The following is a 26,431-nucleotide window of genomic DNA, read 5'->3' as shown; positions in this document are numbered from 1 at the left end:
CAACAGTCACATACATTTTGCGTAAATGATGCGTGCAACCATTATGCGTTATCAGTCTTGGGTATTGCATATTTAGGCCAAATTGTAATTCTTCAAGGTCTAAGTCATAAATATAGGTAATAAAAAAAACACCGCCCCAACAGAACAATACAGAGTATGCTGTTAGGCGCATGAAAATAAATGATTTTAAGACGGAGCTATTGCAATCGTTGCGAATGTAATTCGGCCCATAATGGCCTTCTCTAACCGAGACTTTTCGGGGCTAGCCTGATTAGGAACGAATGTTTAGTTTACTAAATAAATTTCCGCATCGATACATCTCTTCTTTGAAAATAATAATTATTGTTCCATCATAGTTGTTTTACCGAAAGCTTAAGAAATAATTGTATTTACACTATAATACTGCATTAAAATGTTATTTTTACGAAACCGTGTACATTTTTATGAATAACTTTATTTGTATATCCCAATTAAAATAAGTGGCGCATTAAAAATGTAACCTGATCCATTCTATTTTATAACCAAAGGTCATACAATTAGTGCATAGTTGAAAATATTGAAATGTACGTCATTTCGATGGGAAAATTCGTCAATGTAACCTCATAGTTGAAATTCTTTTAGTTTATATTTTCGCTAATTAATACTTTTAATAGGCGTTGCTATTTCAATCTTGCGGTTTACAATGCAACTTAAAGTTCACTTCAATCGTATCATTGTTTTGTATTATTACTATTTATAGTGATTTGTTCAATCATTTTATTTTCTCGAAATGCTAACTTCGTTGCTAAAAACCACAATGTTACGTTTGTTCATAATTTTACATTCAATAATTAATTGGGCATATATTAAAAAAATTAATGCGTATTTTTTACATATGTACAATTTCAGCAACAATAGATATATAAAAATATTTAGAAACCACTTATTTTTTGCATATCATTATTTTTACTAATAATCACTAGTTTGACTTTTTAACTAAAACGTTAAATCAAATATGTTTAACACTTATTAGTCGCAAAGTAATAAGTAAACAAGTATTGTATTGAAAATTACAAAAATGATAATGGCCTCTGAATATTATTAAATTATCTCATCGTCAAGCACAGAATTTCAATTTTATTTTTACTTCATATTGCCATAAATAATATTTAATATTTATTAAATATATGAGAATAGATAGAAAAAATAGATTTTTTTGCTAATTTGTCGGTTTTTAGTCATCTTGTATATTTAAAATTGTATTAAGATAAAGTTGGTTTGAACAAATATATATAAAATGGACTCCGACTCCTTTATATATGTGAATTGCAAGACATTAAATTACATCAAGAGTCTCAAATTTCTGTCTTTTAAACTTTGGTCAGTGACGAAATCTTTTAAACGTCTGCCAAATTTAAATAAATTCAAGATAGTCAAATAGATAATGTAATTTTTATTGTAAGCGCAAGCTTAAATAATTTATGTTATTTAATAAGGGTTATTAAGAAAAAAATCAGAATATTTTATTGAGCAAGCTTTATTAAAATTTCGTAATTATTTTTGCTGTGTGGCTAAATAACTTACGATGATATAAAATATAAAAATTCCACTTTTGATATGAAAAAAAAATCTGGTTCTGATTTTCTTTTTAGAATGTTTAAAACGGGAAAAAATAAACGTACTCTCAAAAAGAGTCATCATTAACAAATAATATTTGTTGAGTGGCGTATATATTTAACTATACAGTTATTAACTTATAAACGTAAAATGACTACTAAAGACATTTTTAATATAATAAGAATAAATAATTCTTAAAATTGCATATCCGATTTCAATTCTAAACATTATATTTGCAAGTTCACAGGAATCGCGTCGATGTGAACTGAGAATAGTGTAGCAAATATACAGAAATGCAATTGCTGTTTTCTGTAATCGTAAAATATACTCTTGAATACATAATGTATTATCTATGTAGGTCATTATTAGAGTGTTTTCAATATCTAATATGTATGACCTAGATTGATTAATCATTACGGTATTAATCCACGAGATTTGTAAAATCTGAGTGAATCAAATCTGTGATGATTGATTGGAATGATTAATTAAAAAATACTAATGTCGATTTGGGATTCAAACCCAGGTATATCAGGTATATCTTACACATTTCTGTCATTAAAGAAAAACTAATTATTCTTTTGATTGCTGAAAGATTACGAATTTTGCAAATATTTAATTAATTACTTTTATGAATCGCCTTTTTACTTCTATATTTATTCTTTAATCGCCAGTTGAAATTTTAGGCACAGCTCTGAATAAATATAAGGATGGAAATTTAATCGTATTTGAGCTAATCGTCAAAAATCGCACCTGTACGCAAACCGAGTTTTATGTTTATATATATTATATTTACATTACTTTATATTTGTATATCCTATATAATCTAATTGTGTTCCAATTTCGGAACATTTCTAAAAACTCTTATTAAATCAACACAAATGTAAGAAATAGAAAATATTTCGTTGTGTGTCAAACATCATTATGCTTTATTGAAATTTTTATAAATTTTAAGTAAAAAATAATTGAGCAAAAATGCGTTAAGCTAACCGTATCTTGATAATTTAATATTTTAGATTTCAACTATAAAAATCTTTAGTTAAAACTATAGTCAGATTCCGAAAACTCTAATCAAAAATGATTCCGACTTTCGAGGTTTCAGAAGTTAATTTAAATTGTCACACTGCACCGCTGCAGATTTTATTATTATTTACCTTGTATTACTCTGAGCAAATGCATTATTGCTTTTTCAATTATTAACATTTAATGCAAAATTAGCGCATTTCTGGGGTCAATTGCTTCGGTCGCCGTTGCAATGCTTCAATTTGCGCCGCGAAGGTTGTCGTCGTCGAGGAAATTCACCGTCAATGTTATGGTTGTCGAGTACCGTGTCCAGGCCATCGATTAAAAAAAAATAAGCATCGACATTATGATTTTGATTCATAAATCACCTCCGTTTCGATCTTAACGGCGGTCACGTCGGTGATCTTTTTTGCGGCGTTCAGTTAAGCGTTGACAGTTGAGCGCATCGCGAGTGCGTGTGAATTACATTTTTTGATCTGTGCGTGAATCGATATTTTCATTATTTAATTTAGATGACATTATTACAATTTTGTCTAAATTTAAATCCAATAGAGTAAAGACGTGTTTTAAACCCGTCGGCAATTAAATTAATAAAACAGTGCATAAATTTGATGTTCACTTTATCATTATTATTTTAAGTGCCACTCAACTTTTTCAAAGGCAAATCAAAATTTATTCTGGAAAAAACGAGTAAAACCATTTTAATAAATTCTTAAATATGAAGCAATCACATTTAATATTTTTTCATTACAAGCCATTAAAAATATTTTTTCTATCGCATATATAGTTTCTTTAGTGTATATACATATATAGTGAAGATAAATATTTGTTTCAGCAATTTAGATAAATATATTGATTCATATATGTGCCATGAACATATTTTTTATATCCAGTATAAATAGATTTTTATATAACTTCTCTATCTTTAGAAATTAAATTACGTACCTATACATTTTATAATACACTAATTTCATCTTGTGTAGCATTCATAGTACGCAAATGATCCATTTATGCTTATTCTTTTTATAATTATATTTGTTTTCTCAAGGGTCCAATAAATAACTTGGGCATCTACTATATCATAATCATTCCAATAAGTCTAAACAGATTTTTCTTATAATAAAAAACACTTAATCATATATATATATATATATAAGATTATAAATAACTGCAATGTAACTTCGATCATAACACCAGTATAATAACATGGACATTATGAATATCATGAGCAAGGTTAAATTTGTTTATGTATCACTTCATAGCCTTGTATATAACTTTTGCATTAACACCGATTTTTGCTTTATATCTTAACACAATGATACCTATATTTTAAAACATGACGACATAATTGCTGTCCAATGATTTTTTTCATACTAAATTTGCATAAAAATTCATCAGCTTACATATTTTTTATTATGATAAATAAACCTTAATCATCGTCCAACACACTAGAATGATATTGTTCAAACACATTGGCAAAACCGGTTTATAACCGAAAAAAACCTTCAACCTCTCAAGTTGCCAAGATGACTGCTAATGCGGTTTGGAATAATAAATGAAAAAACAAGGACTCATTTCTCAACCATTGATTTCCATTGTAAATATAAGACATTTTAAAATAAAACAACCTTTTTTTTCAATATCACACTTGAACTATGTTGACACATTAAATTATCATGCTTTGTTTGAATCAGCACTATCTGTGAATTGTGTCACAAGAAAAAGTTTTGCCACCCATGGATCACGTATTCTTAAAATTTAGTTTCGCAACATTGATGCACTTGTAATAATATTATCAAGACTACCTCATAGTGCTCGGACGTCTATATAGACACAGTGCCAAGGATATCGAGTGTTGTAACCATAATTTAGATACGAAAATTTTGTAATTGTTTGTTTATGGTTGTACGTGCAGTGATTATATGAAATGGAGTTAAACAATATTTCGTTCTTTGTGTATCTGATGTTTGGAGCTCATCTTTTTTCTTCATGCGAGACAAGAAGCCCACCTCATATCATCACGATCATAGCTGATGATTTAGTAAGTATATTTTGTTGTATTCTATATATTATATAAAAATTATTAGTGTATATGCTGTTTAAGTCTTGCAATTTTATATGAAAGATAGTAGTTTTTACTTTGAATCAATAATCATTAATATCATAAAATTATCAATGAAAGTAAACAGTGATAAATTTAATCTAAATGGTCTAAAAATAAACGGATTTTTAATGGATCATTATTATTATAGATTAAAATTGAAACACTGCACATATATACATTAGAGCCTTTTATATGTATTTATGAGCTCAATGGAATATGTCTACTATAATAAATACAGCATCAGGTTAATAAAAATAGAGTAATCTGCTATAAAATAAAAAAACAGCAAAACACATTAATATTTATATTTATTTATTAATACAACTACCATTATATGAACTTATTAAAAGTTATGTAATTTCGAATTAATAGCCAGAAAAACGCATTATACAATACATATATTTAAACGATTTATGATATTCGAAATAATATTTATTAGCTGTCAGACTGTTTTTTTACATGAACTTGACACTATTTTTTCAATCGGTCATGATTCCCAAGCTGGTTATTATAGCCGTGTATGCTTATGCAATTATGTAAGCAATTAAATATGATTATAACTTTACTATATCAACGTAGAGTATTTATATAAAAATATTAAACTAACCGAAAGTTTTTTAATTTTTAATACCCACAGAAATTTATTCATAAAACATATATATTAATACAAACATTTATAAAGTGCCATATAATATTCGTATATTAATAATGTGAAAAAATGTTCAATCGATTAATATGCTTAAGAATATTGTTGTATTTTATAAAATCAGACAGCAAAAAAATTAAATAATTTTTATTATAAGACTTACATATATTGTATGTAAAAAAATAATTATAATATTTACAAGAATAATTTTAATGTGCTCTCTTGAATTAGCTCACAAAATAATTTTATACGTAATTTGTAAAACGTAACTGCACTTATCTATTGGAACCAAATATGTATATCATTTGCATACATGTGCTGTTGATTAAATGTTGCAACCTATTTAAGACAGTTTCAGTGTCAATTAGATAAATTTGTAAAATATTTAGATAAGACGTAAATTTATTTACATTGAATGTTTTTAACAAAATGTCTAAAACATTTCTAAATTATAATTAATAAAATAAGGTATTTTTAATTTACTAAATTATTTATCAGTTACACACTGCAGTATGATTAAGCTGTTGTTTTGGAATTAACTACAGTTTTTTGTAAAAAATAATAAAAATGGTTAATTCAAGATAAAATACCATATATATTTATTTCTTAACATATCCACCACAAAAGTAATTCTAAACTAGCAATCAATAAGCATTCAGAAAAATCTCAATTCAATATATTTTTATCGATGTATGCTTTGAAGCACACATTACATTGCCATAGCAACTATTTTTAATTAAATTAAACACAAAAAAACTTGATAAATTTCTGTAAAATATTTTTTTTAAATTAATTTTATATAATGTCTGAATCTTTTATTTAAACGACTGTTTTAAAAAATACCATTTTTACGAGTTTAGTAATTTTATGTTTATTACAATTGTTATGAGTTTATTATCTATATCATTAACAATACAGAAGAGTTTTAGTCATCTGTATGTATCATATAAAAATATTCGTTAATAACATTTAGCAGTTATTTTCCTGTTGTCTAAATTTAACATAATGAATGTTCATACAATTCCACGAATACAAATTGTCCAATCACTTGAATCGTCAACAATATTAACCTTGTTTTAATCACATAATATTTATTTATATATAACTATTTACAGGGCTGGAACGATGTTGGCTTTCATGGGTCAACCCAATTGTCTACTCCAAACATTGACGCTCTAGCATACAATGGCATAATTTTGAACAGCCATTATGTCCAACCTTTATGCACACCCTCAAGAGCTGCTTTTCTCACTGGAAAATATCCTATACACACAGGTATCTATATACACAATTTGCTCATAGATAGGTAGATTAATCTAGTATCGATTTTCAGGCATGCAACACAGCGTCATTTTAGAACCAGAGCCAAGAGGTGTTCCATTGTCGGAGAAGTTTTTATCTGAACACTTGAAGAGTATCGGATATACTACGCGAGCCGTCGGAAAATGGCACTTAGGATTCTTCAAAAAAGAATATACACCGACTTATAGGGGGTTTGAAAGTCACTATGGGTATTGGAACGGATTTCAAGATTATTACAATCAAAGTGTAAAAGCTACAGTACGTATCAACCAAATTCAGTCAAGTTTAAATTATATTTTATAATAAATGTGTGCTACAGTTTACTCCTTCTATGATGGGATTCGATTTGAGGCGAAACTTTGACTTGGATTATGAATCCAGTGGTAACTATTCGACATATTTGTACACCAACGAAGCCGTGAATAATATATTAGATCACGATGATTCAAAACCACTCTTTCTTTACTTGGCTCATTTGGCGCCACACACTGGCAATGTAGGAAATGCTTTTCAAGCTCCAGATGAACTGATTGCAAAGTTTATGCATATAGAAGATCCTCAAAGAAGAGTTTATGCTGGTTCATAGATTATTTAATTTGAATTTAATTTTATAATACATATGATGGTTGCATTACTTTTTCTTTATTGTTTCAGCGATGGTCTCAGCATTGGATCAAGGAGTAGGAGAAGTAGTATCAGCCCTTCGAAAAAAGGGAATGTTAGAAAACTCTATCATTCTTTTTATGAGTGATAATGGTGCACCTACATATGGCATTCATGCCAATAGAGGTTCAAATTATCCGCTTAGAGGAGTAAGTATTTTTTACACCATGTTTCTAAAATATCTTTCTTAATATTGATAGTTGGACAGAGAAATAATTAAAGGATGTCATTTATAACAAGTCAATACAGATACTAAAATCTAAATTTACTTATAATTTAAGCAAAAGAATTCTCCATGGGAAGGTGGTATTAGAGGAGTAGCAGCTATTTGGAGTCCTTTATTTAACAACATGAAGAGAGTTTATGATGAAATGATTCATATAACAGATTGGATGCCTACATTCTGGGAAGCAATCGGTATAATTTTTATTATGTATATCATATTTAAAACAATGGATTTAATTTTATAATATTTTTAATTTGAGGTCGAGACGTTAAAGAGTTGGGAAACATTGATGGAATAAGTGTCTGGAATGCATTGAAGGATAATTTGGCATCGCCTAGAGAAGAATTTGTGATCAACATCGACCCAATCGACGGATACGCTTCGGTTCGCAAAAACGAATGGAAAATGATACAAGGTTTCAAATATTCACAGAAGTACAACAATTGGTATGGTAATTTCGGAAACAGTACCAAAAAGTACGACCTTAATAGCGTTCTCACGTCTAAGACGTCAGCGGCGATTTCTGGATTCGTTACGCAGAATCAAATCAAATCCATTCAAAACAATGTCACTTTTAATATGAAACCATTGCTAGAAGAAGAATTGCTGTCTCTTCAAAAGTTAGCCACTTTAAAATGTTCGGAAAAAGTGGAAGATCAATATAAATGCGATCTGACGCGCTGCTTGTTTAACATAAAAGAAGACCCTTGCGAGAGAAAGAATTTAATAAACGATAGAGGGGAAATTTACAAGGTTTTGATGGACTTGATGGAATCATATGAAGTAACATCAGTTGTTCCTAATAACGTGATGGTTGATGAGGAAGCTGATCCTAAGAAATACGGAGGTGTTTGGGTGAATTGGTTAGACGAAAAAGAAGAGAAAGTAAGTAGTGTCTTCGATGACTTCTCGCCAACTGCTTTAACAGCTTTCAAAGCCTTCTGCGTCATAACCGCTTTGTCTGTGTCTATCGTGGTGTTTGCTCAAATTTTGAAGATGAAATGTTGCGAAAGGGCAAACGACAGCTATGGTGAAAAGAAGTTCTTCAGAAATTTCACCCTGGAAAGTAAGATAAGCCGAGATAGAAATCTCATTATTCCTTCAGTTAGTGTGGCTCAAAGGGTAGTGATGTTTGAAGACTTGGATCACAGTCTTTTGAAGGATTCTAACAAAGTTTAATTGTGCTTTTTTCTGTAAATATATATTCTCTATACACAGTGTTTCTCAATTTATAAGTCATGTTTTAGTAAGTACCATAAGCTTATGTGATAAAGTAAAATATAGAAAATAATTAAAACTTATATTTTTAAGATGATATATTGAGAAACATTTTTCAAGTTACTAACTATAAGTATTATGAAATACTATTATAAATATATTCCTAATGATGTCTTGTATATATTATACTTTTATTATACTTATATCTTCAACACAACTTTTGTCTCTATAACTAGTTTTTATAGACAGTAAGTTTGGACTTGTAAAATATCTTATATAAATATAACTAGAATATAATATACATTTAATATTATATTTATAGTTGTTCTATTAATGTGATGTAACATTAAATAATAAATTATTTTTTACTAACAGGGACGTATGTCAATATTTTAACATAAATTAATGAATGAAATATAATTAATATTAAATAATTTCAGATCATTTCACAGCATTGAAATCGATATGGAAGTTCATTGGAATAAAATTAATATTTTTTATTTAGTTTTATTGTTTTAATTTTTCCATCGTATCTTATGTATTATAAGAAACAATCGCAATAATTGTTTAGCCTCATAAATAAAAAAATTTACTATTCTCATATTTTTATTATAATTTCTATAAATTACTTGACTTTTTAAATAAAATAAGCATGATATTAAATATCTGGTGTTTTATTTAACATAAAAATTAATATAAACACCACAAAACATATAATATAATATTTGCAGAATTAATGAACATATGATAAAATAAATTCAGGTAATAATTGTATACGTATTATACATAAATTATTTATTGATAATTTTGTTATAAATTTGTTACTAAAAACGTTAATTACTTTTATATAATATTTTTCGTAACTTTTGCTTTATTTGTATCACAGTTATGTTTACTTATTAAAGCATATGAACACAATAAGTAATAAAATTAAAAATTAATTGAATAGCGATAAAGTTATACATAAATGTTACTTTCCAGTCAATAAATAATTAAAATGCAACTTGAATGCTAAATTTTTATTCACTTTTGAAATCGATCTCAATCGAGTAACATTTTCTTTAAAAATAGAACCAGTTTCAATAAAATATTTTATTAACATGTGGTTTATTATGAGATTTGTCTACTTACTACTGCTCATAATTTTAATTAAGTCTACTAATGGCGAACCAATAAAAAAACAACCTCATATTATTACAATAATAGCAGATGATTTGGTAAGTTAATAGAATAAAAAATACACTGCACGAATTGCACCCTTTATGTAAAGAAATATAGAATAAAAATTATTTTAAATTGCAGTTTAAAAATTTATTATAATAGACTACGGCCAAATCCAGCCCGCTGCCTATTTTAATGCGGTCCGCGAATAGGCACGTACGATGAGATACATTCCCTTTCGGTCGCTCGCATTGTAAGTGAGCAGAAGTGGGCGTGAGCGAGCGAAAGGGAACGTATCTTACCGTGAGCGCCTGAATTGATCAGGGAGTACTGAATTATCACGGATGATGGATAAATAACGGCTAAGTGGCAGATTTTTTTTATAATACGTCTAAACGGCCGATACACTATGTGCATAGATCCACTAGTTTATAATTAACGTTGTCAAATTATATCTAGCAGTGCCAGAAAAAATAGATTATAATTGTATGTATAAAACCTAGTATCAATTATATCTTATTTAGAGAGTAATATGAAACAACTAAAATTCATTTCCTTATTATTTTTCTGTTATTATTAAAAACAAGTGATCTTCATTGTAGACTTTACAATAATGTTAACAGTATGAAAAGTATAGTTCTAATATATATTTTTTTATTTGTACTTTTGTAAAGTTAAAATAAAAACTTTTAAATAGATATGTAAATAAATATAAATAAAAATAGATTCTTATGAAGATGTTTTGGATTATATTTACAGGGTTGGAACGATGTTGGTTTCCATGGAACGACCCAATTATCAACTCCAAATATTGATGCATTGGCATACAGTGGAGTCATTTTAAACAGCCATTATGTCCAGGCATTGTGTACGCCATCGAGATCTGCATTCCTTACTGGAAAATATCCCATTCACACAGGTAAATATTTATTTAAGAGCTTCCGTTGTAAAATGGTAACCGTAAATACAACACTTATGAAGTACATAAATAGTGGGACACCAGACTGATCCGTAAATTTGTGACATATATTATTATTAATTATTAACTTTAATATTTACAATTAATAGATATTACTATGCATAATCTAGCTCGATTTTAATTTAATTTTTCTTCACGATATTTATCCGTAAGAAAAGCTAGGAAAACGCATATTCGGAACGATATAATACCTCTACTGGAGTACAGCCATGCTCAATTTTGGTTCATTGCTCATCACTCTAATTTCCTATTATTTTTAAACCGATATTTTAGAAATTTGCTGTATTTTTTAAAGGAAAATATCCTTTTTTACCTCCGTCGAAGAGTCGATGCGTAGAAATTATTGAGTACTATGTCCTGAATTAGCATTTCTCATCAATTGATTAATCGTAAATCTTCTAAAAATCGTCTTTACTCAGAAAATTATTCTCGATAAAAAAAAATAATTGAATCTACTCAGATATACGTTATCATTATTGTCACATTAAAAATAATCACGGTATTAAGAAGTATATGGCATAATAAAAGTGTTAAATATTAATAAAGAATTTACATACCTCATTTTAAAAATAATACATTTTAGTGTATGTAGCAAAATTAGACTTTAGCAAATTCGAAAAAACACAGAAGACATATGTGCCGATAATTATGAAAGTCGACTAAGTCATGCTTCTTTCTTTTCAAGATATTAAAAGGTCTAAAATATGGCAGTCAGCTTATATGGCAATTATCTTCTAAATAAGTTTCATAAAACATCTTATATGAGGCATTTTTTTAACGTATTCATTGTAATTTTAGCTAAGAAACAGATATTCCGGCAGTATTTTTAGTTCTTTTTGTTATTGATTCTTTTAACTCATTGGTCGAAATAAAATCCTTTTGCAACATTCTTTAAATCGAAAATGACTTGTTTTTACTAAATTGTCTTATTAATCCATAAAACTGTTCAGGAATGTATAAGTAATTCATTTTTTAGTCTCGTTTCTATCAAACCAAAATTACAATCATTTGGCAAAAGCGAATGTCCCAATGTTAATATTATTATTAAAAAAATGTAGTATCTTAAACCATGTTACTGCCATTTTGATGTTACAATTTTGGCATGAACAAGCATCTTAATGAGATTCATCAGAAGACGATACCTGTCTTATTCGTTTCCATTTTTTTGACGGGGTATTTAAATGTAGTGGTCGTATGTCTATAAACCACATAAAAAATAAGTTTATTAATATAAATACGTGATAAATATTTAATATATATATTAATTACTTGAGTCACTGTCTGATTATAATGTAAAATCAAATTCAGATTTGCAAGTAATGATAAAAACAATGATACAAGCACTGTGTCACGGAAACTGACATGCGGAAAACTGACTTAGTCCACTATCAAAATAAACATTAGCGAAATACTGTTGAATATTGTAACAATACACTGCGTATAACGCTTTATATTTTGCATATTATTATATTAATCTAAAATAGTGTAACACGAAATAATTAATAAACTAATTGTTTTCGATGTCTTGACTTAGACCACTTTCATAATTATGGATTTTATGTGTAAGTTGAGAAAATCTCCTAAATATTACTATTCTCATAGTTCGCTATCTACGAATGCTATTTATTAGCTTATACTTAAATTGTTACATATTTATTAAATATTGAATTTATTTATTTATGACATAACATATGTATGTATATAACAAAATGCAATGTCCAAACATTGCTTCATAACATTTTAAAAATAAAATTGCTTTTTAACATTCTACAATATACTTTAAGGTATGCAACACAGCGTAATCTTAGAAATAGAACCACGAGGCGTTCCATTGAGTGAGAAGTTCTTGCCTCAATATTTGCAAAACATTGGATATTCTACGCACGCCATTGGGAAATGGCATTTGGGATACTGCAATAAAGAATATACGCCCACTTACAGAGGATTTCATAGTCATTACGGGTATTGGAACGGTTATCAGGACTACTTTAATCAAACCCTCAAATCAGAAGTATGCAGTATCATCCAATTTGATCTTTATAAATTTCTTATAAATGTGTTAAAATTATTTTTTAGTTCAATAACATGATAGGCTTTGATCTGAGAAGAGATTTTGAATTAGACTATGAATCTATGGGTAACTATTCAACTTATCTGTATACAAACGAAGCTGTTAGAACGATTTTAGAGCATGATGATTCAAAACCGTTGTTTCTTTATTTGGCTCATCTGGCTACTCACGCTGGTAATGAGGGGAATGCTTTTCAAGCACCTAATGATTTGATTGCTATGTTTCCCCATATCGAAGACCCTGAAAGAAGAACATATGCAGGTATATTTGTTGTAACTCATCGCCTTGTATTTATTATTATGTTATACTTATGTTTTAGCAATGTTGTTCGCATTAGATAAAGGAGTAGGTGAGGTAATCTCAGCTTTGCAAAAGAAGAAAATGTTAGATAATTCCATTATACTGTTTTTCAGTGATAATGGGGCTCCTTCGCTCGGTATTCATTCAACTAAAGGATCAAATTATCCGCTGAGAGGAGTAGGTATATTTTTATCTATCTATGCATACTTTAGAGACTCGAGAATTATTTTATGTTAAGCAAAAAGATTCGCCTTGGGAAGGTGGCGTCAGAGGAGTTGCATCTATATGGAGTCCTCTACTTAAAAACATGAAGCGAGTTTATAACAGTATGGTTCATATAACTGATTGGATGCCTACTTTTTGGGAAGCTATTGGTATGAGATTTATTTATTTCAACATCAACTATTTTTAACCATTTACTTGAATTCAAGGTAGAGATGTCAAAGAATTGGGAGATATTGATGGTGTAAGTGTTTGGAACTCTTTGAACAACAATTTACCTTCGCCAAGAGAAGAATTTGTCTATAATATAGATCCAGCAAGTGATGGATATGCAGCTGTTCGTAAAAATAAATGGAAGATTATTAAAGGCTCTAATTATTCTGAATTATACAATGAATGGTATGGAAATGTTGAAAACTTTACAAGACCATACAATGTGGAATCTATTCTAAAATCAAAGACTTTCTCATCGTTTTCTAAATACTACCGAAGACTTGATACTTTGCAGTGGAATGATATTATATCTCTGAGAAAGTCTGCAACTATTAGATGTCCTGAAAATGTTAAAGTTAAATACAAGTGTGATTTAAAAGTAGCACCATGCCTGTTCAATTTGGAGGAAGATCCTTGCGAGAAGAAAAACCTTGCACACGAAAGAGTAAAAGAATATAAAATGTTAATGAGTTTAATGACAAAATTTGAATCGTCTACAGTTAAACCTAATAATGTAAATTTAGATCTCGATGCTGATCCAAAAAACTTTGGAGGAGCTTGGGTTAATTGGTTGGATAAAAGTATTAAAGCAAAAAAAGTTTTTTTCGATTTATTTTCACCATATACATTACGAGTTTGCAAGTTTTTCTTTATTATAATTGGAATAATTATAGTAATTATTATAAGTGTTAAATTTTGTTATAATAATAAATCACCGACTAATTAAAATTTAATGTTTATTTTAATAACATATATTAACATTTTTATCCATGTATAATTATTATTTTAATTAAAAATAATGTAAATAAATAATTTTATTAAAATATAAATCAAGTAATTTATTACAGACCGATATTTTATTTTTACATTTTTCATTAAAAAAAATTTTTGTCACAAAATTAGGAATACTAAGAACTACATATAATACATCATTGAATTAAATGTAAGCCAATGATTTATATTTATTGTTTAGCTTATAAAATAAACTAAACTTAAAATTATATAATTTAGGAGTAATAGCAGTAATAAAATTAGTTAAAAACATTAAAATATCGAACTTTTTCAATATCAAACTACAATAATCTTGTGATATTTACATATTTAATTGGCATAAAGCTTGGTTAGCCGATTTATCTGGTAACTCTTTGAATAGAACTATTTGTTATTGTTTTACCAATGAGAGTACTTTAAAGCGATACAATTTCAACAAAATCATCAAAATACTGTCATATTTTAAAGGTTATTTAATAAAGTGAATAATTTATGTGTTTTTGAAGTATCCAGACGTACATTTTAGATAAGTAGCGAAAGCCATTAAAAGAAAAGCGTTTTATCATTATGTTATGATTTGTAAATTTTGCAAATCGCGAGACTTTTTGATACGTCTATAATATAATTTTACTATGGCATGTAAGTATATCCTTTTATTTTTTAACTTTATAGTACATTATATTAAACAGTTGTTGATCTAATAAATTTGTAGTGTCACAAGCATTATACTGTATAGCAATAGAGAAAAATTCGATTGAGATTTTAGCAGTTAGATTTCTGCTCAGTTTATATATAGGTATCTTTTTGTTAGCTGGTAACTATTTTTAAATACTATTAACCTTATATTATTTAAAAATAATTTTAACTCTGGGTTTGTTGAACTTGTACAGAATCTACAGCTTTATCCATGACTTTTGTCAAATCTCCTAATGAAGTAATGTAATAATCTGGTAACAGCTTAGGATCTTTAATATTATTCAAATCGCTTAAAGAAGTCACCCCCGATAGCACTAGCATTTTTTGAAAATTGCAAATACTACCAAACAACATGTCCTGTTCAATCCTAAAATTTCAAATTATTTTTTTATATATATAATAGTATTAATTTATTAAAAATATTAAAAAAAAAATCTTACATATCACCGACGAATATTGCTCGCCTCGGATTGATTATGTTGAACCTGTTCATGATGATCGGTTTTAAATTCTCACTAGGTTTTCCTAAAATAATCGGTTTTCTCTTTGAAACTTCGGTGATTATATCTTGAAAATATCCAGGACCTAGTCAATAAAATAGCATATTCTTAGTATAGATATTTTTCAAAATATGAAATTGCTTGCTTATTTTTTTTACCAAGTATGAAGTTGTCTGAAGAAATAGGCATAAATTTATCCGTAGCACCATAGAATAACTTCACATCTGATCTTTTCAAAAGTGTTATCACTTTTGATATTTTCAAATAGTTTGTTCCTGCGTCCCCGTCCACATAAACAGCTCCTATTTCAGGATCGTCAGATATTTCTTCTAAAACTTCTTGAAAAGAATGAGCAGTGTGCTTTTCCTGAAAAAAATCAAGTAAATTTTTTTTTATTTTTAGTTGGTAAATATAATTTTTCAAAAAAGATTTGTTCGTTAATTAAAACTAATCGCTAAAAATTAGTTCTACTCTGATGAAACCGTTTTTCAAGATTATCCTTATAGTGATAAAAACATCAAATTGTTTATATTTAAAGAAAGAACTGTTTTTAGATGTCTTTCAATTATCATCGCATAGAAATCACTCACTAAAGTTTTACACTGGATTTTAGCATCTGTAAGTGTTGCCATTGTAATATCAGATGCTATACAAAATAGTTTTTGGTTAAAATTGATAGATTTTAAATAGTCAATTAAAGATACAGCTGGGTGCATGATGTCGTCCTGAAATATTAATAAGATTAAATACATTACATATTAAAAAATAAATCATTCATATTGTACTGACTGAGTTAAAATCTATTCCGATTTTTTTAAATTGTTTTTTGTAACTTTCAACAGTAAAACTGCTATTGTTTGATACGAAGCGTATATTTTTACCCATTTCCTGGAGTCTCAACATTGTGTCTTTGACACCAGGTATTTCTTTGACGTTCCATAATACACCTGTAAATTTACTCATTAATTAAAATATTTATAAACATTATAAACCGTTCAAATAAACAATTACCGTTAATATCCGCTACGATTGTATCGAATGAATCGAGAAATGTATAGGCTTCCGAATTGGACATATCCAGTAAGTTTTTATACATCTTTAAAAAAATTGTTTTTCTGTAATAAAAAATAATGTGACAAAAGAACAACAATTAAATAATTTAAATATAATAATATTAAACTGAAATCAATATTAGTTCAAGTAAGAGTAGCAAAAATGGATAATAATTAACTAAATACTACTATAATATACTGCAAAAAAGATGCGGCATAATATGTACTAACATATATACTATACTATAGTCTATAAACCAGAACATTTATCTAAATGAAAAAACCTTATAATACTTTTAAAAAAATGATACTAAATAGATACGTTATATTTTTATTACAATTATACACAACCGCGCAAAGGAGAGGCGCGGGAGACGCGTGCGTGAGTTTGGCCCTTGGAAATTTAGTCGCAATGGATCGCATCACGGGAAAACGACTTGCATTCTGCGTAAAACAGTTATACAAAAACAACGATTCTTATGTGATTGTTCGACGCCTGTTACACAGTGTGAGTCAATGTGTTATATTTTATGGAATTATCTTAAAAGTCGCGTTAAATAGAATAAATCAGCCACAATAACCCAACATAAAGCGAAAACTCAAGAGATCCCATGCGCTTTGTGTCATAGTGTTATAAAACCAAGACATCATTTTTAAGACATGATTTACCAAATTATGTTCTTTTAGTGAAATTAACATTCATTATCATACAAAATTTTCAAAGTGAAATTACTTAAGGCCTACCCAATATTTCATTAAATTTTATGAACGACAAATCTAAATAAAGGTATGAACTTATATATTAAATAAATAATAATGATAACTTTAATGTCAAAGTACTTTCAAGCACTGTATTTAATTGATAATCAATATTATACTATCAAAGCTATTCTAGCACATGTATACTAACGTTTTCATTAATAAAGAGTGAAAAAATCAATCAATTACTTGATATAGCTTAATAATGTATACAATATAGGACATATTAATATATTACTTTGTGAATATTCAATACATAGATCACAATCTAAAGAGCATTTCTAGTGTTAAGATGAATTTCATAGACAACATTCTTGAGATTCTGTACAAATATTATTATTTCTTCGGCATTAATAGTCTTATAAATTACACTAAGCCGTCACGTGCTAGGAAAATTTTGTTTACGGCATTTATCCTAATGGTTATGTATAGTTTTGTAAACTTGTTATACGTGCTTAAATTCTGGGAGATCTCCAAAGATGGCACTTTAATCGTAATAACTAGACTAATCGTTACCGGAACGATTTTTTTTCTGAGTGTTCACTTCTGGTTTAATTTGACGTTTATGGACAGTTCCAAAAGCTCACTGTTTTTTAAAAATGACCAGCAGTGCGAATTTTATCTAAAAAAATACAGAAAATCTACTAGATTTGATTATATATTATTTCTGCTAGTTGTCAACGTATTTGAACTTTGTTTTTCAATATTTTTAATATCTATCCAGTTATATTTTAACCCTGTAAAATTCATGTCTATGGTTATGCCTTTTATTGTTATCATTATGATGAACGCATCGGTATTGAAATTCATAACAGAAATCACCATAGTGGTTGAAAAATTATCAATCCTTAATCGACTCCTTGATTGTAATTTGAATAATGATGCTCATAGACATTATGACATCAACATAAAAATTATAATGAAGTGTTTCTCGTGTATTGTGAAAAATATTCTGTTATCGAAATCTATGGTAGCTTCATTGGTAGGTACTCGTAAACAATTTCTTATATCTAAAAAACTAAGTCTACATTTCTTGTTGGAAAATAGTATTTTAATAGATTTGACTACAGACGCATTAATGTAGTTATGTTTGAATATTTATTTTCAGCTCATATATTTCATCACATTAAGTTTATCATTTTCTGTACTAGTCGCTTATTCCATACTACATAGATTTTCTGGATTTGTAAGTTATTTTATGACACACTTTGTATGATAAAATTATTAATAAAAAATATGTTTTTAGCCAGCAAACACTGGAGTGACAACCATAGATGCATTGTATCATTCTATATGGTGCTTACATCAATTTCTTATGTTGTTTATTACGGCAACTTTAAGCGAAAAACTCGAAGAAAAGATTATCGAAGCCAGGACTATAATTCTCAAAAAATGTATTTATGCAAAAACACGTTAGTAAACAAATTATATTTATAAAAACTGATAAAGTTATTTATTAAATTTCATTTTAGATCAAATAAGCAGAGGATATTTAAAACGGATCAGAATATTCAGCATGTCCTGGGACTCTATGAGTTCTATAGGAAATATGTATTTTGTTGATTATTCCTTCATATTTACATTTATCAGTACTATACTAACATATAGTATTATCATGCTGCAAAATTATGGTTTGGAACGAAATTATTTCGTTGATCACGTTACCAGAGTAAATTAAACACTCATAAGACACGATTCAGTCTTACTATACTATCGGGATGGACAGAATAAAATAAAATATTGACCTTGGTCTGGTGCATATAACCATTAGCTTAATTGATTTATGACACAGCTCATTATTATATCGATTGGTTCTAATTTTATTTTTACACATATAAACTGTATCAAAATTAATTAAAAATATTATATAATCTCTAATAAAAATTTAATTTAAAATTATATTGACAAGGCAGTGTTGTTTATAAAGATAGCGCCAAGCTCATAGTTTCACTGTAATATATTGTGTGGTACATGATCTTTTAAGTAATAATAAATAATACTGTAACCTCAACATTTTTTTATTATAAAAGTACATTAAATGCGCAATACTGATTCATAATCATTTCCATTGTTTACAATTAGTAAAGTTATACAATAACATAAAAAAGAATAATAAATTATACGGAAGTTTACTAAATTTAAGAAAAAACACATAAAACCTTTTACAAATTTTAAAAAGAAAAGAGAAATAAAATAAAAAATAAATAAAGAGAAAAAAATATATGAAAATATGGCAACGTCACAAATGAGCGTGTGACAAAAGAGCGCTGCATTATAAGCGCTGCGTCATAAAAGCGCTTTATATGTAAAACAGCGGTTTCCAACCTGGGAGGCGCGCCTCCCAGGGGAGGCGCGGACTATTGCCAGGGGAGGCGCCAACATTTTTTAATGAATTATTTTTTATACCATAATATCTACAAATGAATAAAACTTGATATATTAACGTAACAGTGAAAATTCAGTGCATGAATGTTCATTTTTTTACATTTACATATATTTAATTCCTATTAAAAAAATTATCTGGAGCGGAGAAATTTAAAAATGGCGCGTTTGCAAACGCTCTGTTTCGGTAATACACAAAACGACCGCTAGTTGCATAAAACAATAACCTCAAATTTAAATGTCACTCGTGTCGGCAGGGCGTGATATTGTTTTTTTTAATTGTTTCTGACGTGATTTCTTCTTGAAAAACTATCATTGATTTTAATTTATATCAATAAAATATTTTTTAGACGAATGGATAAATTTTTGAGTGGTTACAAGAGAAAAGTCAACAATAATGAAGATACTGATGCTGATACTAGTGGGAATAAAATCAAAAAAGTACAAGGAAGTAAAGCTACCAAGAAAAGACAATACAGTTCATTCTATTTATCATTAGGATTCACTAGTGTCATTATAGATGGCTTGGAAAAACCAATGTGTTTGTTGTGTTCGAAAGTTTTGGCTTCAGATAGTATGAGAAACTCTACATTCTGAATACGTTGATAAGTCCATAGAATATTTTGAAAGAAAATTGGATGAGCTTAATAATCAAAAGCAAACGTTCAAAAATATTCTTTCTGTATCACCAAATGCATTATTGGCTTCGTACCATGTCTCTTACCGAATCGCAAAATGTAAGAAACCACATACAATAGGAGAAACTCTAATTTTACCAGCAGCTATTGATATGGTTCGAATAATGTTCGGTGAATCATATGCAAAACAGTTGCAACAAATTCCGCTTGCTGATAATACAGTCGAAAGAAGAATCAATGATATATCTGAAGATATTTGCGATCAATTAGTTTCTCGGCTGCGTACTTCGAAATTCACCATACAAGTAGATGAGGCAACTGATATAGCTAAAGATGCCCATTTAATTGCATATGTATTTGAACTCAAAGAAGAAATAACAGCCTTTCTCGAAGAAAATCACCACGAAGAGGCACATTTGTGGACGAACGATAATTTCCTTGTTAAACTTGCCTATTTAGTTGAAATTTTTGGAAAATTGAGCAGTTTGAATAAATCAATGCAGGGATCACAAATGCATCCACTTGTTCAAAAAGACAAAGTAAAAGCTTTCATTAAAAAGTTGAAGTTATGGAAGTCAAATTTACAAAAGAATGAGTTGGACATGTTTTCACTGTCAAAAGATTTCTGGGAATCTTTTTATTGAACACTTGGATGGTCTAGTGCTGCATTTTTCAAATTATTTTAAAGACCTTGATTTCTCAAAGTTTTTGTGGGTACAGAATCCATTTATCGACGATGAAAACGACAAATTTGAGCTGACAACCATTGAAAAGGAAAAACTTATAGAATTATCATGCGATAGCCTACTAAAACAAAAGTTTCAAAATGAAACCTTAATTCAATTTTGGATGAATCTTAAAGGAGAGTATGAATCTTTGTATTGCAAAGCAATGCAAGTGCTTCTACCGTTTGTAACGTCGTATTTATGCGAAACGGGCTTTTCGGCACTGGCTGCAATGAAAACTAAATATCGCAACAGGTTAGTAGTCGAAAAAGAGATACGAGTGGCACTCTCCACATTGCCCCCAAAATTTGATAAGCTTTGTGCTAATAAACAACAACAACCGTCGCATTAAATTTTTATGCGATAGATGTAGTTGGTTTAATTGTTTAAAAAAACTTATATATAAAAATAAATATACACGTATGTGTATGTTATAACTAAACCTTGTTATTATTCTGTTAATTGTGGTTTTCAGTTTATTTTTGTAATAAAGTTTTTATTATTTAAAACGTGTCTATATTATTTAATCTATTAAAAAAATAAAAGGTAAGGGAGGCGCGGAAATTTTTTTTTTTTTTGGGGAGGCGTGGTAATAAAAAGGTTGGAAACCGCTGATGTAAAAGCATGTATTCTCACGTGTGCCCGCCTTCTGAGATGATCAGAATTAGGTTTCGTGACATCTTCGTGTAAGTAACAATTATAAAATATATCAATTAAAAGTTCCAAAAATTCATTGAACCAATGAAACCCAAAATCTAACCGTGATGCTGTAAAAATTGATTATTGTATTTTATTTATCGCATATAATTAAAAAATATATTATTGAAAAAAGTTTCACGATATTTTTATTTGCTATTTGTTTATCGTCAAATAGCAAAAAAAAGGTCTGGCGGGCAATATACCTGCCTTATAACTGTACGCATTCATTGCAAGTCCAGTCGATAATTATTTGTCAATTTAATGTAAAATTACAGAACAAATCTAATGATAAATTTGAAATCAGCGTTTCATTTTAGTACAAAATATATGTATTATTCTCACAATTTACTTATATTTTATATACCTTATTCCTAAAATATTCATTACTTGATATTCCTCAAGTATTTTTGCGCTCTTATGACGTGCGCTCTTTTTTAAAGCGCTCATATGACTCTCTGCGCTTTTGACGCACGCTATTTTGTTACAGCGCTACTTTGTTAAGCGCTCTTATAATGCAGCGCTCTTTTGACACACGCTCATTTGTCGCACGCTCTTTTGACCGGCTGCCAAATGTAAATTTTGGAAGCATTTCTTAGAATTTATTGTAGGCCGATAATTTCGTAATTCAAGTTTAACATTTACTCTATTTTGCTTGAAGAAAAAAACATATTTGTTTTCAAGTCATTATCGATAAACTATTTCTATATATATATAAAGGTATACCGACGTTTTTAGTTAATTAAAATGTTGTATAAATATTTGATAGTCAATTTCCACGTGATTTTTATGTACGAAAACTCCTGTACACACATGACATTGAAAATAATTGGTACAAGTCATTACCGCAAAGCAAAGTAGGACAATAGTATGTCGATAATGGAATTAATAATGTATCATTTTTCTAATATAACAAGAAAATTAATATCACTAAAAAATGTTTGTTTTACTTCATCGACAATGTATTGACCGGGAGTCATTTAGGATGTACCCTAACGTAGAAAGCCCGCTTCGAAAGTTATACAGATATTTTTACTACTACGGTCTGAATTGTTCGGTGTACGAAGATAGATCTTCTAAGATAAGAAAGCTGATTTTGCTCTCCGGCTCTTTGCTATTCTTTGCAAATTTGTCTTATATAATATTCAGGTTATGGCAAATATTCGAAATAAGCAAAGCAATGGAACTAATCATCAAGGGCTTACTAACTGTATCCCAATTATATCCAGGAATTCACATTTGGATGAACTCTCTTATCTTCGACCGTTCTTTGATTTCCAAGAGATTCTTGAATAACGACGAAAGATGTAAAGTTTTTATTATGACACACGCACCAAAAAACCAGACGTGTAAATGTGATAAATTAGTTACCATAATATGCGCTCTTGAATTTTCGTTCAGTATTGGAATGCTAATGATCCAATTATTTATGAACACCGGTAATTATTTTTCCTTTATTACCTTATACTTTGCGACGATTGTGGGTAATGTTGCGGTCTTAAAATTTTTTGCGGAGATGTTCGTAATCAACCAAAATATTTCCACGTTGAATAAACTGCTTGAATTAAATTTAATTAATATGCACAAGAAAAGAAGCGATACTAATTATTTACATGACGTATTGAAGTACTACTTAACGATTGTAGAAAACTTCAGATTGTCTAAATCGATGGTTGTTGTGACGGTATGTAATATATTATATTATATATTTTTTTAAGTTAATAAAAGTTGAATATTTTCAGTTATTTTTCTTCCAGTTGGGAAATTTAGGTTTTGAAATTTTAATTTGCGTCTTGTTCTTAAAAGAATCATCAAGAGTAAGTGTAATTTATTTATCTATTTAATATAAATCTTTAAGTGCATTGCAAGTTAACACAATCAACAACTACTAAGTCTGTAAATCAGTGACACCTATTTAAATAATCATAAACTATTATAGCAGCTTACAAACAATAAATATCACTATGCCTAATCTAGCTTAATTTTTTATTAATTATTGTAACATTATTTTCTGCGATTAAATCTAGGAAAACCTCAGCTGTAATGAACTGAAACCACTGGTTTATCATGTTTGTATAATTGTATATATTTTTTCATAAAATGTCTATAATACCTATCTACAATCAAAATTTCTCTTCATAAACTGAGTACAAACCCTACGTTTCATTTTAGCTATTAATTGCATCGAGCTGTGGACATTTCCTAATGAGGTTTGATAGGAAAATATCCATAGAAGCAGTGCTAATTGAATTAAATCTTGTTTTTGAATCCAAAACCAATATCTTTTAACGTAACCCAAAATTCCTTTTTAAGATTTACGTTATTAACAATATTTTCGAGTATAATATTAACTAAACCACGTAATGATTTCCTTACTTAATCGTCACATACATTCAATGATATTATAGGATTTCTTAAAGCGGTAGGTAGGCCTAAAAATTAAAAATTGTTTAACTAATAGTTGGTCTTTGTAAGTCGTAAAAATATGTCACTGATAGAAAATCGTATTTGCCGTTAAAAAATTAGTTAGTTAAAATGTATACCAAAATATCAAGATCTATAATTACTAAAAAAATATAATTACTAAATTCAATATCGTTGAAGAAAACCATGATATTTGAAAAAAATACTAATTTACTAAACATAGTTTATATTCGTCAATACCCAATAAAACTTTAAATCTAGTAGAACTTGATTGACTCAAAAAACTCTCAAATAAAGTGTGATTTTTTAGAGATATGGAACTTGAAAATGTAATAAAACACATATAAATTGTGGTAATGGCCATGGTATTAACTTTATTGGAAAAGTACTTTAATTCCATTGGTGTTTAAATATGATTTTGGACATATGGCGTCGCGACTGGATCGAATAAAACGCAATATGGAAGTCCAATTTTCGATCAACAGCTGGGTCCGTATATCGACAATAACGCGGCGAATGTTGGCTTCCAAGTCGTTCATCGTCTCTGGCGTAGATTAGCGACTTCACATATGCGCACAGACAATAATCCAAAGGTTTTAAGTCGCACGATTTTGGAGGCCAAATCACAGGTCAATTACGCGAAATTATGCGTTCATCGAATGTTTCCTTGTGGCGGGCGCTGTGTGACATGTTGCGCCATTTTGTTAAAACCACCACATTAATGCCATCAAATTGGTGAACGAAAAATAGCAGTAATCATCGACTGTAACGTTCTGTCCGGCATAATTTTAAAAGAAATAAGGACCAATGATTCCACCAGCTAATAAAGCATTATTCTTATTCATGAACATACTTAATAAATTATGTCTGAGAATAAGGCTGAGTCATATGACGCCATTCTAGTATCTTCGGCGAAAACTATGTGAATAAAGGGCCAAGAATATGTTGCACTTGAACCTTTATTTTGTACATAATAAATTTTAAAAATCAAAAGGTTTTGTGTGGTAATATAATTTCAATGGATTTTTTCAGGCGAAAATTTTAACAGTCATGACTAAAAGTGAATTTTACTTTAATATGTTTAACAACACGTTGTGGGGTATCAATCAAATGGTATTAATGGTATCAGTGGCCATTCTGTACGAAACACTCAATGCTAAGTTCCAAGAAGCTAGATGCATAATATTCAAGAGATGCTTAAATGCAAAAGCAAGTAAGAAATCCATTTATTTATTTATATCATTTAGTTTTTGATAGATAATTTATAAAAAGTCTATGTACAGTTTACTCTTACTTTTAATCAAATTGAATGAAAACGCATTATTAACAATATTGATTACTTTCAGAAGAACAAAACGACAAAGAGCTCAGAAGAATAAGGCGGTTCGTCATGTCGTTTGAATCAATGACGTCGATTGGAAACATATTTTTTATAGATTATTCATTTTTGAGCGCATTCGTTGGCGCTTTTTTAACATACAGTATAATCATGTTGCAAATGTAAACTAGCTAAGATTAGATTACCTTTAAAGCGGTTAATGAATCACCACACAACTGTCGTCGTCGTTATCCGATAACACAATGAGCTTTAACGTTCAAGCGATACTGGATATTGATAATAATGTGATTTATTTAATTTATTTCACGTGAAACATATCTTGATTTGAATACATACAACTGTTTGACCCAACGTGTCACATAATAATAACGAATGACAAAAATAAACATGTATATATGTAATCTTTAAAAGAGATCGTATTGTGTAGAAATATTTATGAAGTAAAATAAAAGTGCGGCTCGCGAGCATTCTTTTTATAACACTATTTTATTGAGCTTAATTAAGTCTTTATAATTTTATGGATAAAACACTACATTACTAAACACAGCTAGAGGTGTTTTAAGCTTTAGAGAAGGAAATTTATTTATACAAGAAAAAAATGCAAAACATTTATGCGAAAAAAGGGAGACTGACATAAACGATCGAGAAATTAACTTAATATAACTCATCATTAAAAATCTAACAATGCTGAGGAGCTCTTTAGCGATAATCGCCTATAAGTTCATGAG

General features: G+C 28.7%; 3 protein-coding genes across 12 annotated transcripts; 2 read left to right on the top strand and 1 right to left on the bottom strand.

Annotated features, from left to right (window-relative positions):
• The first annotated feature begins 3,017 nt into the window (after positions 1 to 3,017).
• Positions 3,018 to 9,438, top strand: LOC148232224 (arylsulfatase B-like). Of its 5 annotated transcripts, none has more exons than XM_088192379.1 (9): positions 3,036 to 3,094; positions 4,429 to 4,657; positions 6,482 to 6,641; positions 6,700 to 6,926; positions 6,988 to 7,246; positions 7,323 to 7,480; positions 7,613 to 7,748; positions 7,817 to 8,442; positions 9,216 to 9,438. In XM_088192379.1, the coding sequence occupies exons 2-9, from the start codon at positions 4,544 to 4,546 to the stop codon at positions 9,231 to 9,233; spliced, it is 1,698 nt and encodes a 565-aa protein (XP_088048505.1). In that variant the 5' UTR covers positions 3,036 to 3,094; positions 4,429 to 4,543; the 3' UTR covers positions 9,234 to 9,438. The 5 variants fall into 5 exon arrangements, with proteins under 5 accessions (XP_088048501.1, XP_088048505.1, XP_088048504.1 ...); XM_088192378.1 differs by having other exon boundaries at positions 3,042 to 3,094; positions 4,379 to 4,657; XM_088192377.1 differs by lacking the exon at positions 3,036 to 3,094 and adding an exon at positions 4,074 to 4,213 and having other exon boundaries at positions 4,311 to 4,657.
• Positions 9,439 to 10,015: 577 nt separating this feature from the next.
• LOC148232223 (arylsulfatase B-like) lies at positions 10,016 to 15,333 on the top strand. 4 transcript variants are annotated; one of them, XM_088192381.1, is made up of 6 exons: positions 10,016 to 10,855; positions 12,700 to 12,926; positions 12,992 to 13,247; positions 13,324 to 13,463; positions 13,525 to 13,660; positions 13,718 to 15,333. In XM_088192381.1, exons 2-6 carry the CDS (start codon positions 12,702 to 12,704, stop codon positions 14,446 to 14,448), a joined length of 1,488 nt encoding a protein of 495 aa, XP_088048507.1. In that variant the 5' UTR covers positions 10,016 to 10,855; positions 12,700 to 12,701; the 3' UTR covers positions 14,449 to 15,333. The 4 variants fall into 4 exon arrangements, with proteins under 4 accessions (XP_088048507.1, XP_088048506.1, XP_088048509.1 ...); XM_088192380.1 differs by having other exon boundaries at positions 13,306 to 13,463; XM_088192383.1 differs by having other exon boundaries at positions 13,306 to 13,463; positions 13,722 to 13,902.
• Positions 15,077 to 26,046, bottom strand: LOC148232222 (uncharacterized). Of its 3 annotated transcripts, none has more exons than XM_088192386.1 (7): positions 23,150 to 26,046; positions 16,700 to 16,784; positions 16,478 to 16,635; positions 16,279 to 16,413; positions 15,847 to 16,054; positions 15,629 to 15,773; positions 15,077 to 15,555 (listed from the first exon to the last, which is right to left on the bottom strand). In XM_088192386.1, the coding sequence occupies exons 2-7, from the start codon at positions 16,782 to 16,784 to the stop codon at positions 15,354 to 15,356; spliced, it is 933 nt and encodes a 310-aa protein (XP_088048512.1). In that variant the 5' UTR covers positions 23,150 to 26,046; the 3' UTR covers positions 15,077 to 15,353. The 3 variants fall into 3 exon arrangements, with proteins under 3 accessions (XP_088048512.1, XP_088048510.1, XP_088048511.1); XM_088192384.1 differs by having other exon boundaries at positions 16,700 to 16,803; positions 25,889 to 26,046; XM_088192385.1 differs by having other exon boundaries at positions 25,889 to 26,046.
• Between the last annotated feature and the right edge of the window lie 385 nt (positions 26,047 to 26,431).

The sequence above is a fragment of the Plectrocnemia conspersa genome, unplaced genomic scaffold (assembly GCF_051122295.1).
Source record: "Plectrocnemia conspersa isolate PC_06_02 unplaced genomic scaffold, ASM5112229v1 ptg000009l, whole genome shotgun sequence".
In the NCBI taxonomy this organism is placed as follows: Eukaryota; Metazoa; Arthropoda; class Insecta; order Trichoptera; family Polycentropodidae; genus Plectrocnemia; species Plectrocnemia conspersa.
The sequence above is the reverse complement of the archived record's forward strand: the minus strand, read 5'-3'. Positions and strand labels throughout refer to the sequence as shown.

What these genes read in the sequence shown, in the direction of transcription:
- LOC148232224 (XM_088192375.1), top strand. Translation starts at nt 4,544, where the DNA reads ATGGAGTTAAACAATATTTCGTTCTTTGTGTATCTGATGTTTGGAGCT. An exon ending in CGATCATAGCTGATGATTTA is followed by an intron (nt 4,658 to 6,481) that starts GTAAGTATATTT and finishes AACTATTTACAG; the next exon opens with GGCTGGAACGATGTTGGCTT. An exon ending in TACATTCTGGGAAGCAATCG is followed by an intron (nt 7,749 to 7,816) that starts GTATAATTTTTA and finishes TTTTAATTTGAG; the next exon opens with GTCGAGACGTTAAAGAGTTG.
- LOC148232223 (XM_088192380.1), top strand. Translation starts at nt 12,702, where the DNA reads ATGCAACACAGCGTAATCTTAGAAATAGAACCACGAGGCGTTCCATTG. An exon ending in CAAATTATCCGCTGAGAGGA is followed by an intron (nt 13,464 to 13,524) that starts GTAGGTATATTT and finishes TTTTATGTTAAG; the next exon opens with CAAAAAGATTCGCCTTGGGA. An exon ending in TACTTTTTGGGAAGCTATTG is followed by an intron (nt 13,661 to 13,717) that starts GTATGAGATTTA and finishes CTTGAATTCAAG; the next exon opens with GTAGAGATGTCAAAGAATTG.
- LOC148232222 (XM_088192386.1), bottom strand. Translation starts at nt 16,784, where the DNA reads ATGTATAAAAACTTACTGGATATGTCCAATTCGGAAGCCTATACATTT. An exon ending in AATCGTAGCGGATATTAACG is followed by an intron (nt 16,636 to 16,699) that starts GTAATTGTTTAT and finishes GTAAATTTACAG; the next exon opens with GTGTATTATGGAACGTCAAA. An exon ending in GCAATATTCGTCGGTGATAT is followed by an intron (nt 15,556 to 15,628) that starts GTAAGATTTTTT and finishes TTGAAATTTTAG; the next exon opens with GATTGAACAGGACATGTTGT.